At 51.0% G+C, this 13687-nt stretch overlaps 1 protein-coding gene across 1 annotated transcript in view; it reads right to left on the bottom strand.

Annotated features, from left to right (window-relative positions):
* Positions 1-6438, bottom strand: part of Nos1 (nitric oxide synthase 1) — an 87374-nt gene extending 80936 nt beyond the window's left edge. Inside the window, 1 exon segment of the mRNA XM_038344534.2 lies at positions 5729-6438. Within this exon segment, the coding sequence (XP_038200462.2) occupies positions 5729-6438 (710 nt within the window).
* Positions 6439-13687: the final 7249 nt, after the last annotated feature.

The raw sequence follows: 13687 nt of genomic DNA, 5'->3' as shown, positions 1-13687 counted from the left end.
GTCCTCAGCACAGGGAGTTCGGGAATCAAGGTCCATATTCTCTCACAGAACAGACTGGTCTGACTCCTTGGAAATCTCACATGGCTGACCACCAGCCAAGCCTGAATACCTGGCAAGGAGGAGGTGTGTCAGGCCTGTGTGTCAGGCTCGGGGAAGATAGAGGCAGCTACCAGATGATGGGGCCCCTGGAGATTAGCTGGCTCTGGCAGAAGGCCTACCCCAGCGTTCTGTGGATATGATGGCTAACTCCTTCCCATACTCCTTGCTCTGTGCTTGCTGTTCATTGCTGCCTCGACCTGGTCTCGGTTGCTGGGGTCCGAGTTAATACAAAGACTCCAAGTTTAGGTGGGAGGTGGGCGTGTTGGCCAAACCTTCCCTTTGACTTCATCAGGGTGCTCTCGCCCTGATGGTGAGGTCCTGTCGAACAAAATGTGGGGAGGTTTTTCTTTTTTTGAGACAGGCCCATCTTGGCTTTAAACTCACTGTGTAGTCAAGAATGGCCTCGGACTTCGGGGCCTCCCGCTCTACCCCCCTGATGATAGGATTCCAGTGTAGGTTATCACTCTTGGTTTACGTGGTGCAGGATTGAAGCCAGGGCTCTGTGCATCCTAGGCAAACACTCTACATCCCCAGTCAGTATTTTTTTTTTTTTTTGAGACAGCCTTACTACTTTGCCCAGACTGGCTTCAAACTTGTCACCCTTGTGCCTCAGCTTTCCAGGGCTTGAGATTACAGGCGTGTGCCATCAGGATATGCTGTAACATCTGCTTTTGAGAATGGGAACCCAAGAAGGGACATGCTGAAGCTTGGAAGAGAGGTGGGGCGTTGGGGCTCAGTCACATGACTGACTCTAATTACCCTTCAATCTACACCTGCAAGAGTAGGTGAATAAAGAAATTGGGGGTCATAGGCTGGGTTTGGATGCTGGAGCACAAGAGGGTTCCTATGTACTGACCCAATGTCTGTTCTGCCCCACCTGGAGGCGGAGAGTGTTAACAGTCATCCTTACTGCACACACACACTCAGAATCCTGAAACGGTGAGGTTGGGAGGTAGCTCAGAGAGGCCTGTGTGCAAGCATAGGACCCGAGTTTGATCCTCAGTGCTTATATAGAAAGCTCCTCTTACTGTTTACCCTTGGAGCCTCCCATCACCCCGCTGAAGCCCTCATGCCGGTCCCTGTCTCAGGACCTCTGTTCCCACTCTACTCTCTTGTCAGGCTCCCCCTCCCTGACTTCCACATGACTGGCACCTCTGTCTTCCCCCACCTAACGTTCTCCTCCCTCTTGAGCTACTTCCCCCCAAATCTCTGGCCTATTTCCTCCCTGGCATGAGTCACTGGGAGAGATGACGGCAAACGTCTACTTGTCTATTCTTCATGCCTCTGATGTGACTCAGGGAGGGGAGAACTTCCTCAGCGAGTCCCCAGCTCTGAGAGCAGAATCAGGGGTGAGACTCTGTTTGCTCAAAACTTCACTGGGTGCAAGGCGGTGAGAAGCCCGCTGGGGACAGGTCGATTAGGGGGAGGTAGACAAGTGAGTTCTTCCATAGTTTGAGTGTCCAAGTGACAAGACAGAAAGGGGACGAGGCAGGGGAGAACAGATTGGGGAAGACATGCGTGTCTGATGAGGGAGAGACCGGAAGTCGCTCTGGCTTGTGGCATGGAAGTTTGTGGGAGAGCTTTCGCAGTCCCATTCAGAGCTCTTGTGTGCAGTGTGCGCCAACTCAGGCAGCCTGGGGCCAGCCCCGCTGAGGGTCACTGAGGTCACTGTGTGTATTTGTGCATGTGTGTATGAGCATGTGTGTACGTGTGTGTGTGTGTGTGTGTGTGTGTGTGTAGCTCACTGTCCATCTTCTTTGTTGAAACAGGGTCTCCCCCTCTGGTGGAACTCTCCAGGTAAGCAGGACTGATCAGCAAACCAGGCAGGGATCTGGCAGTCTCTGTCTCTCTAGCACTTTTTATGTGGTTACCTGAGATCTGAGCTCGGGTCCTCATGTCCTGCAGCAAGCACTTACCCACTGAGCCATCTCCCTAGCCTCTTCTTGGCCACCATTATGGTGAGCAAACACTAATTAGCTGCACAGAAACAGGCTAGTCGCCTGGCCCTGCTACAAAAAGAATGGACCTGGGATCCTGGTTCTTCCATCATGATGGCTGGAAGGCTAGGAAACCTGCAAAACCCATCAGAGAGGCTCTTCTGTAAGTTGGGGGGGGGCCCTCCTTCTCATCTTGAAGGATGGCAAGTCATGGTCACCTTGTCCTAAGCCAGAGGAACTGCAAGATCTCAGTTTCCCTTCCAGAGCTGGATGAAATATTCTGATAGCTTTAGACACCCAGGGGCAGGGGGCCAGTAGTCAAACACACTGAGGGCAACGGGACCATCTATGAGGCCACAGAGGTCAAGAGCACAGCCTTGGGCCTGAATTTGGTTTGTTTGCTAACTGACCTGGGATAAATGACAGAGCCTCTTTGATCCCTGCTTGATTCATCACAGAAATGGGACTGGCATACAGACGGCAGTGTGGGGCCAGCCTCCCCGGGAGTGGTCGGCTGAGATGGGTATATAGCACAAGCCTCTGATTCAGGCTCGCCACAGAGCAGGTGCCCTGCATATTGCTCCTCCCTCCCCCGCCCCACAGCTGCTTCTTTTGGCCCTTTAGTTCCAGACACTTGCTGTAGGTTACAGGCAGGACTGTGTGACCCTGGCTGATTGGCTTCAGCTCTCTGGCCCTCAGTTTGCTCATTTAGAAAAGCGGGCAGAAGCCAGTGGCCTACATCTACTGCAACATTTACATGACCTCTGAAGAGGTGCAGAGGGGCCGCCCTAGTGCCTTGCAAAAGTGAATAGGGGGCTGGTTAGTTTCCTGATCATAGGGCCAGGATGACCGGCTGTTCCAGATGGATGCTGAACCAGGGACCTTGGCCTCCTTAGAACCCTGCCTCAGGGCAGCAAGCTGAGCAACCTTGACATCCTCTGACACTTTTTAAAGTGACCACTCTCAAATACAGAATGGACCAGAAGTCTGGGTTTACAGGCTCTTGGGGCCACCTGGCTCCCAGTGTAAAGGGATTCTGCTGCCATTTTAGAATAATGTATCATCACATTTGGTCCCCATAAACCCCAGTGATGGGCAGAGAGCCGAGTCCACACATAGGAGGGATGAAGGGCCACAGAGATGAGACAGGCAGTACCCTAAACTAGCAAGTGGCTGCTGCTCCTGGTGACCTGAGCAGTCACTGGCTGGTGAGCGTGCCCTGGATGTTGGATCTGGATACAGTACCCCACTGTCTCCTAAGTGGCTCAGTATGGCAACCGTTCATCCAGTCTCCAAGTTGCCAGTGCCAATCAAACAGCATCTGGTCAGGGAGGTCACTGAGATTACAAGATCTTCCCCACAGCGGTGAGTACCAAGGGTCCCTCCCTGATGGTCTCAGGGATGCCAATGTGAAACCAACCCCAAGGAAAATGCACTCTGGGCTTCTGGTTCCTAATTTACGTCATTGACTCTGGCATTGGATTTCAGCCTCCAGGAAGTTGAGTGGCAGTGGGCTTATGGACATCCTGGGCTGTTCCTCTCTGGGTTCAGGGGTGCTCCTTGCATTGTGGAGGTGGAACCACATGGGACAGAAGGACATGAAATACCAATGATAAGTCTCACATAAGGACAAAGGGTCTCCATAATCACAGGACCTTCTGTGTAGATGACAGATTTGATCTTCCTTGTGTGAGGCCACAGAATTTGGGAGTAGCAAGTGAAGCCAGCCTGACCTGTTGTCTCCTTGAGGATGAATGGTTCATTTCAGAAACTGTACCACAGATTGTGACACGGCTGTGGCACTTGAGATGCCAAGATGACACACCTATGTCCTTCTATACCTGATGCTCCCATGTGTGCAGCAGTTTCTGGTCCAGGCACACACCCTTGACCTGCTGGCCGAGGTGGGTCCCTATGCCACAAAGCAGCCTTAAATGCTTGGGGCAGGACTCAAGAACTAGGAAAAATAATTGAATCATATGCCAGGGTTAAACAGGGCCAGAGAGAACCCTTTAGTGACTTTTTTTTACAAAGATTAACTAAGGCTGTACAAATAGGAGTAACAGACCCAGATGCTAGAGGAGCACTTATTGAATCTCTGGCTTTTGAAAATGCCAACTTAGAATGCAAAACGATACTTGGGCCTTTAAAGGTTAGATCAGCACCTATGGATGGATGGATCCTGAATACAATGAACATCGAGACATTTGACTATAATACTGAATGCTGGGAAGAAGAAGACATGGTGGAGAGACACCATGGACCTGCTGCCGGAGATAGACATGCTGAAACTTAGCCAGTAAGCCACTGCCACGTGGCGATACACAGATTAATAGAAATGGGTTAAATTAAGATGTAAGAATTAGCCAATAAGAAAGTAGAGCTAATGGGCAAAGCAGTGATTTAATTAATACAGTTTCTGTGTGATTATTTTGGGGTGAAGCTAGCGGGGCAGCCGGGATGAACAAGTGGGACTTCCTCCAACGAGGTCCCGAGTGTGCACTGATACTCTCGATTGCTGGCTTCCTCTTCAGGAGATTGACACTGTCCTTATATCACAGTTAGGACTTTTTAGAGTCACCGTTTGCTCTGTAACTACACCAGCACCCACTAGTGCTTATATTCTATGTGGCCCCTTTGTGTCTTCTGTGTCACCTGAGAGACAGGGTCAAATTAGTCACATGGCGAGGAGTACCTAGCATCCACTGTGAGTCTTGTGGATACAGCTGAGGGTCAGCCACCATCGGCCAGGGGCTCCGCCACAGCAGCAGAGTCTCATTTAAAACTCTCGGAACATCTCTTCTGTTGAGGAATAGGGTTTGGCTAGGACCAGCTTGTGTCATGAGCACAGAAGATACAACTCTGGAGTCCTGGCACATTGCACAGCCTCGGTGAGTGTCACCAATGCCTGCAGGGCTTGGATTCTGGGTGGCATGGCACAGGGCTATTGGTTTTGATGGTGTAAGAGGCAGAGGGAATTCCCTTGTTGTGGGACACACAACTCTCTGACTGCTAGGGCCAGCTGCTCTTTCCTCCCTCGGAAGAAGCTGGCAATGTCTCTAGTTCTGCCAGGATCCCTTCCACCAGAAGACTCCGAAAGCTGCAGTTTGGTGAACAAGAGGGGGCATTCCCAGTACTTCAGGGTCTACCCCCAGGGTTCAAGACTGGAAGACTGTGGTTTAGGGGTTTTAGAACTAATTCTGCTGTCTTTCCCTCTCCTCGGAAGCCTCCCTTGTCCTCAGTTGGCTGCAGAGAGGAGGAAGCAGCATGGGGTGTAGATTTCTTCTTTTCCCTACTCTCTTTCCCGAGTCCCTGGCAAGAGCTATGTGTCCAGTGAGACATGTGTGTACATGCCTCTCAGTCTCTGGTCAATATTAGCAAAGCCATCTCCATCTCTCTGAACCCCACTCTTGACACATCTTTCCCACATCCACATTATAGGACTTTGAGAGCATTCACAGGACAAACACTTGAAGACACAATGCCCTGGACCATAGTTATTAACAACCGCGGGTTTCATGTCAAGAGTTGCATCTTCAAATGGAGGCCCACTCACCTTGCGTGACTGAAATTTCCAGGGAAAGATAGGGCAGTCAAGACATGTGGCTGGGCAGGCTGGCTCCTGGGTTGTCAGCTGGAGCCTCTACATGCACACTGACACACAAGCACCCACTTGCACACCCATAGCTTACCTGTCCACCTGGACACCGGTGTCCTTCATTTCTGCTTTGGCTGGTCCACCTCTGTTGATTGCCTTGCCTCCACTGTTGAGGAGGCTCAGCACAGGTTCTATCTCTTTCAGCAGTTCATCATGCTCCCCGCTGTCCTGGAGATTGGCCTTGGTACTTTTTATTGTAGGGTCAATGGCCAGACCATTAGCCTGGGAGACTAAGCCAGCTTCCTGTCCATTGCCATGGGCATGCTGAGGCCCATTACCAGGACCCATGGTCCTGCCTACTGCTAATGACTGGTCTTTGCTGCCTGACGGTTGGTGGGACAGATCGACAGCTTTGGTGGGGGGACCCAAGGGCTGGGTCACCCGGATGGTCTTGGGGGTTCCGTCTCCTGTGAAGGTGGTCTCCAGGTGTGTAGTGAAGCCCTCGGGGCCCCTCAGAATGAGGACCACATGGGTCTCAGAGGCAATGCCCCTGAGTACCTCCAGGGCGCTGTCATAGCTGAGGTCCACCAGGGGCCGGCCATTGACGGCTAGAATAATGTCTCCGGCTTGGATAAGGCCGCTCTGTTCCGCGGCACCTCCTCGAATCAGGTCGGAGATGATAACGGGTGGCTTGCTGACCCGCTCCTTCACCAAGAAGCCCAGACCCCCGACTTTGCGTTTGAAGAGACGGACAGAAATGACATTGGGTTGGATCTGCTGAACTCCAAATGTGTGCTCTTCCATGGTGCCTGTGTCCTTTGGAAGACCTCCAAGCTAAGATGACTCTTGCAGGGGCCCCGCGTTACTCCGAGAAAAGAGCTAGTTGCAGAATTTCAGTCGCTTCAGTCTTTGACGTCAACTTGGCGTCACTTGCTCATTGCCATTCAGCCTTGGGTGGCATGGTTTCATGTGTCCCACCTCCTTCCTTATTCTCTGAGGAAGCCAAGGTTGACCAGGCAGACGTCAGGAGCAGGGAAGGGACGTGTCCCCGAGCAACAGGTCCGGAAGACTGGAGGCTTGCTGTGTCTTATGACTGTGTCTAAGGTGACGCACACGCATGGGGACTAATCTCTGGGCATCTTGGTCACCAGCTTGTCAAATGAAAATTGATGTAGGGGTTCCTGGAGCTGAGGAGAAGGAAGAAGAGAGCGGGTGAGAAGGGGAAGGGAGAGAGCAGTGCAGGGCACCCAGTACCTCAGAGTTAGGATAGAGAATACTGAATCACAGATGCCCGGGGTGCTGAAGCTGAGCTCGAGGCATGGTTGGTCTTCCTTAACTGGACACTCACCTTCTCCAGTTTGCAGCAGCTACCTGGCTTTACCATGTGATTATAACCCTCGGGGACCAGAGGGCATCCCAGGGGACACCACAGCCATGATGGTCAGGCAGCTCCAGAGACCCAAGGGTAAGAATTCTCAACCTTTTATCTCTTCCAGCATGGACAGTCACTACTCTGACAAGTCACACTGTCCTCAGTGTCCCGGTTTGGCAAACACTTCCCATTCACAGCTCAGAAGCTCCTCTGGCACCAACCTTTGGGCTCCCGACTCTGGAACCTTCCCACTAACCTCCATCTCCGCCATCACCAAGAACACAACCTACTGCACAGACAGAGATGCTGCCTTAGGTGGGTCCACAGGTGGAGGAGTCCAGCTAACCTCACGGCCATTTCCCTCCTCGTTAGCTCCTTTCAATTTTAAAAGTAGACACTTCACCATGTTACGAACACTTTGAACACAAAGAGATAGGTCCACACAAAACTCTGGAATACATTTGTTCCCCACACACCACATGAAAAACCCCAGTGCGACCCTCTGGGCTTAGCAACGGCACATGACACGCTCAATCGATATTCACCGACGGAAGAGGAAAAAGCAAAGTGAAGACTAACACGGAAGTTTCTGAATACATCCATTCTCAACAGTTATTTTCCCTCCTTTGATGTTCACAGAACCATCCCGGGGCCTGCAGCTCCAACTTGAGAGACAGCTTAGTGGCTTGTCCTAGGTCACACACAGTGTATGGCGGAGGGATGGAGCAGCTTCCCTTGCAAGCCTGAACTTTGAGAGTCACCTGCTAGCCACTTCCGATGTGTATTCTCACAGCTCAATGTTTACTTCCCTAAACCGCTGTCAGCTTTCAAAGCACCAGTTGTCCCAGCGGAAGGTCTTGGGGTGTGTTTGGGGTGCCAAAGGCCAATAGGGGCTAAGCTGTGATATGGTGGTAGCTCAGATCAGGCAAGTGCAAGGAGCTAGGTGTGTGAAAAGCCGTGAGCTGTGCCAGGTGGTGGGCGGGGTGGGGTGGGGGTGGGGGAAGGGCAAGCCAATCTTTGCATCCATTTCTCTCCTCCCCTCCAAGCCCAAGTACTACCTGTATCCCCAGCCCTCTCTTTACACATTCTCACCATGCCTTCGCACAAGGAGGGGCACCCAGCTTCTGGGCATGACTAACAAACCAAAGCCTCACCCCCTTTCCCTTCCAGCTACTTCCCAGGGCCACCCCGGTTTGAGTCAGCTGGCACAAGTGCCCACTGCCTCCGAGAGCAGGAGTTGACTGCACAGGTCCCCCTGACTTTCAGTGGAGGTGCCCCTCCGCCCAGGGCCCCTTGAAGGAGGCTGGTTAGTGTTTTTGCAGCTTGTATTACATAACCCTACCAGTCGCTCTGTGTGGGTGGAGGAGTAACGAATCCTTGGCCCAGCCCGGGCAGCTTTCTCCATCTGGCGTGGCTCTGTGTGTGTGTTTCTGTCCGTGTATGATGCACCGTCCTCATGCTGTGGCATTTCTCGGCTGTGTGTGGCCCGTGTGTCGATCGTAGCGTTTGGCTGCCTAGGCTCTGGTGTGTAGGAGAAGTACCCAGAATCGTCATTCTCTTCCTTGTCGAGGACAGTTTACTCTCTTGCTTCTGTAGCTCACATAAGGGTCCCATCTTCTGGGGACCCAACCACAGCCAAAGGGGGAGACATCTGGGCCTCTAGAGCTTTCTCTGGCATCACATTTGGCTCTGGGTTCCATTCTTTAGTGGAAGAAGTGTCTGGAAGGGGAGGCAAGGACCTCAAGCTCATTTATGACAAATGCTGGCTTGGGCCGGACTTTAGTAAAGGACAGAGCATAGGCTTGGCCTTTGGTGTGCCTTCGTTAAAAGAAAAAAAAAACTGAAATAAAGCTTCTCACAGCGCCTCCCACCTTTAGCCACGCTCAGCTTGGCCTTGGTCTCTGCTATCATCTAGAAACAGGTGGGGCTCTTGGCAGGTGTCTGGGAAACTAGGCATCCTCCCCCTCCTCCCTCTTTCCCTCCCTCCCTTTCTTCCGGTGGTACTGGGAATGGAATCCAGGCCACCGTGTATACTATACTATATTCCCAGCCTTGGAAATTTTTATTTTGAGACAGGGTCTGCTGAAGTTGCCCTGACTGAACTTGAATTCACTCTATAGTTCAGGCAAGCCTTGACCTTGTCATCCTCCTGCCTCAGTATTTGGGATTATAGGCCTGAGCTGCTACTCCCAGTGCCTGCCACAGTCTTGACCCCACAGTGTCCTGGCTTTTTTCCTACCTAAAAGGCAGGAACAAGTTCACCTGCAAACATTCAAGTCCCCCAAGTCTCTGCTTCCTGGCTCTGTCTGTGTTTCTGAGAGGGCTCCTTATTTGCCCTGAGCCTCATCTCCCTTATCTGTAGAATGGTTTCTTAGTAGCAGCCACCTTACTGATTAACCTGGAGAATTCAACAGGCACAGAAAACACAGGGACAGTCATGCCACAGAGAGGACCGATACTCAGAAAACCCTGTCTCTGGTTATTATTATATAACATGATGATTTGGACTCCCTGGATTTTAATCAGGATGATTTGTTTTATTTCCCCCATCAATCACAGCCCTTTGCGTCATCTTGATGGACACCCTTCCCTGCAGATGGCACCAAGGACTCTTACTTGGTCCCTTTGGGAGCATCATCTACAGGGAGACAGGGAGGGAGATAGAAGCTAGGCTGAAGGGCCTGCCAAGTCTCTCTCTCTCTCTCTCTCTCTCTCTCTCTCTCTCTCTCTCTCATACATAGGCATTCACGCACGCGCGTACACACACACACACACACACACACACTCGCACACAGGCACACACGGTACGTACCATGGAAACCACACTTGGCCGTGAGCCTTTGTTGAGTGCCTCACTCATTCTGGATGTGTTTATTTCCTTTACCTTGCTGTGCGGGAATAAGTGGCTGTCTGTCAGTGATGACTGCCTGGGAGAAGGAAGCAGCCAAAGCAGGGCGTGTCTGATGTCACCCCCTCGTCGTGTGACTTTGTGCAGGCAGCCCCTCACCCTGGACATCATTTCTACAATGGGAGGGATGGGGACAGCGGGAGCTCTTGGCTAGGAAGGGTGTCAAGTCCTCTCCATGGATTGGATTTGATCCTTACAGCCACTGTAGGAAAGAACCTTTCTCATCCTTGCTTTGACAAAGTGTGAGGGTCACAGATGTGAATGCTCCTTGCCACTCTTCTGGTTTTGTTTTGTTTTGGAAGGTTAAGCTTATGAAGTATTTTCTGCTCAGCTAAGTTATCAATAAGGCCTTAACGAAAGGGGGAGACTCCAGGGAGCTTAATAGTCAGGGCTGGACCCTGCCCAGATGCCGATTTCAGACACAGCGGCACCCTGTCTTTCAGCAAAGCACGTACTCCACTCTCACATTTCAGCCCTAAGCTGCCGCGGTCATGCCAAGGGGCTCTCTTCACACACACACACAGGATGAATGTATCACATGTGCTGGTTTCTTGTGGTTTTCCAGTCTGAGCACTTTCCATTTCTAGACCGGGATGAAGAAGAGCCACTGGGAGCCTCGCTCGTTCACCGAGAAACGAGGAACAGAGGTCAGGAGAGTCGGGGGAGCATGCTCAGTGTTGTGAACTCAAATGGAAATGCAGGTATCTGAAATTCCCAGAAAGAAGGGGGTGGGCTGAGAAGAAAGAGAGAAAAGCCTTGCAGGTGTTAAAGCTATGCTACCCTGAAGGACTGAATTTAGAGAATACGAAGCATCAGACTGCGTTAGGTGGCATTAGACCGTTACAGATCAGAGGCAGACATCTCCTGCCAACCTCGGTGCCTTTGAAAGTTGCCGTTTGTTCGCCCCTTCTTTGGGCCCAGGGTCCTCGTGACTATTAAAACTCTAAAATGCATTCTTAGCCACCACTCGTCCCGTCCCACCAATCCCAAAGATAAAGAATGTCACCGGATATTTTACATAAGCCTGAGGCAGAGTCTCCCGGGTAAAACTGTGACGGCCCACCCGTGCCCCCACTAATAACTCTGGTAAACACTTTCAGATTCTTCTGCTCTGTAGCTAATAAAAATCTCATGCAGCCACTTTCAGGGCAGAAGACGGAATTCGGGAAAACTCTCTTACTGCCTTTGGGGTGAGAATTGTGGTTTTGCCTTAATCAGTCACATCAGATGGCGGTGAGTCACAATACCCAAAATGACAGTTGCTCACGGTATGTTGGTTGGGCTTCTTTCACTGCGGCTAAGAGGTTCTGGAAGAGCCCAAGTACACCTCGGGCTTCAAGGATTTGTATGAAAAAATGATTTCAAAACATATCAAGTTTTTTTTCCTGAGTTAGGTTTTTTACTGTTAGCCCAGGCTGAACTTGAACCTATGACCCCCTTGATGACGGCTTCCCAAGGGCTAGCATTAACACATTATAAATAAAGTTAAAATATTACTTCCATCTAGAAATAATACTGTTACAGATATATTAGGCTAAATAGAATTATGGAAATTGCTTTTCCTTTGTTAGATTTTTATTTATTTATTTTTAACATATATTTTTGTGGTGCTGAGGATGCCACATGCCCTCTGCGGCAACCCTCTCTCTCCTCCTTTACTGCTTTTTTTCCCCAGTGCGATTACCCCAAAGCTGGACAGTTTAGCACGGCTCTTCTCACACTGTCATCTGTGACTCTGAGACCAGTGCAATGGCTCAGCAAAGGAGAGTACTTGTCACCAAGCCCGATGACCTGGGTTCAGTCCCCACCATCCACACGGTGGAAGGAGAGCTCATCCTACCGGTGGACCTCTGGCCTCCACGTGTGCCTGTGACCTGCAAGCATGCCCATCCGATGAATCAATACATGTTAGTTGGGTCCCTGGAGTCTCCCCTCCCTCTTGTCCCCTAAGCATCTACTGGAGACTTAGCAGGGCATAGGTATGGGAGGGAAGGATAGAGGAGAGAAATCCTATTGCTTCGCAGGAGAGGCTAGAAATGGGTGTCTCTGGGATTAATGTTCTTGTGTCTGGAACTCTGCCCTCTGGATATCAGGTGAAACCTAACACATTTATATACAAGGAGTGCGTTTTGGAGAACAAGGTGAGTATCTGTAGATTAGAAAGGAGCCCGATACACCCTGCTGGGTGAGAAAATGCACGCATGGTAAACTCTGTACATATAAACACAGTGCACGGCGATCACTCTGGAAGGGGCAGGTATCCAGGCCTGCATCTTCCCAAGGCCCTTTAAGTCAGAAGTCGGTGGCCACACCCTCATTATAAAACACCTTTCCTCGTGCTGGGATGTCAGATCACTTAGGTTCTAAGAACAGCTGTATTTATACTGTAAATGAACAGGATTAAAGAACACAGAACCGAGCTGGCGAACTTGCTCCTGTTTGCAGTTTGCACAGCCACAAGGTCGCTCTTGGAGCCACAGAGGCTCTCTCCAGTCTTATTTAAAAACAGATTGCATGTTCCCAAGTCTTACAAAGCACAACAAGACACAGCCATCCCCCCTTTGAACAAAAGACGCCAAGTCGTGCCCCTTTAAACAGTACCCCAACAACCAACTTCCACAGCCTCTAATTTGCAGCCATTTAAGATCCAAGTTGAAGCCATCTCTCCCACGCCAGCAAACCAGAGCCCCAAGCCTGCCTCGCCCCCACAAGTCAGCAGGGTGTGCTGGCATCCTGTCCCTTGGGGATCCCAGAGACTTGCTCTGGGTCCTGTAGTGGACCCTCAAGCAACCATGGAGCCCCCTCCCCGCCCCCCTTTGCACCTGCAGCCTCCTGAGGCTGTCTTGGACTCTCTCAGACTGAATCCACAGCTGGGCAGGATAAGTTTGAGCTCAGAGTCAGGGTGGAGGAGGATTTGTAGAATCTTGATCCCTGTGGTCAGAGGATCCGGGTTGGGGGAATGGACCCTCTCTTACACTGTTGTTTGGGACAGACTCTTTTAATATTTGACAATATTGGCCCTCAATTTAAAATGCGGCTTGGGTGTAGCCATTGAGAATTTGGACTTTCTCCTTCAGATAAACCACAGAGAACACCAATAGACGCACAGGTAAACGTGCACAGCTCTCTGCCTCATCAGACACGTTTCTTTGTGCAGTGGGCGTAGGAGGTGCAGAAATTCAGAGGGTCAGTGGAGTGCTTATTCACAAATGGGACATCTAGGTCACTCTCCCCACCCCTGCCAAGGCTCAGGAGACATCATGGAAGAGGCATGGAAGGGTTGGGGAGAGCTGGCATGAACCCTTGGAGACACCCACAAACCCTTGGCTGTCTGTACTGGATCAAGCCAGTCAGCGTGGAACTGAGGCTACACAGGTCACCCTACAGTGTGGAATTGGGAGGGGTTTAGGAGACCCACCCCTCACCGAGCCGCTCCTGACAGTTCATGGCTTCTGGGCGAGAAAGAGCCAGCTCTCTTTGAGGGTGTGGCTCCTGACCATGCTCCAGGGCACAGCCCGACATCCAGGAGTCTGTGGGTAGCACAAGTCAGAGCTGATGGGCTATGAGAGAGTGAGCGGGGGTGGAGGGGGGGATCTGGAGGAGTTAGGATGAACCCAGTCAAAATATACTGTGTGTATATTTTGTGAGTTCGAGGCCAGCCTGGTCGATAGAGTGAGTTTCAGTACAGCCAGGGTTACTAAGAGAAAGTCCATCTTGAAAATAAATAAAAAGGACAAAAAAAGATATGTTACTGCGTTTAATGTGGACCATAC

Source organism: Arvicola amphibius, chromosome 10 (assembly GCF_903992535.2).
Source record: "Arvicola amphibius chromosome 10, mArvAmp1.2, whole genome shotgun sequence".
Classification (NCBI taxonomy): Eukaryota; Metazoa; Chordata; class Mammalia; order Rodentia; family Cricetidae; genus Arvicola; species Arvicola amphibius.
Note: the sequence above shows the minus strand (reverse complement) of the source record. Positions and strands in the feature narration are given on the sequence as shown.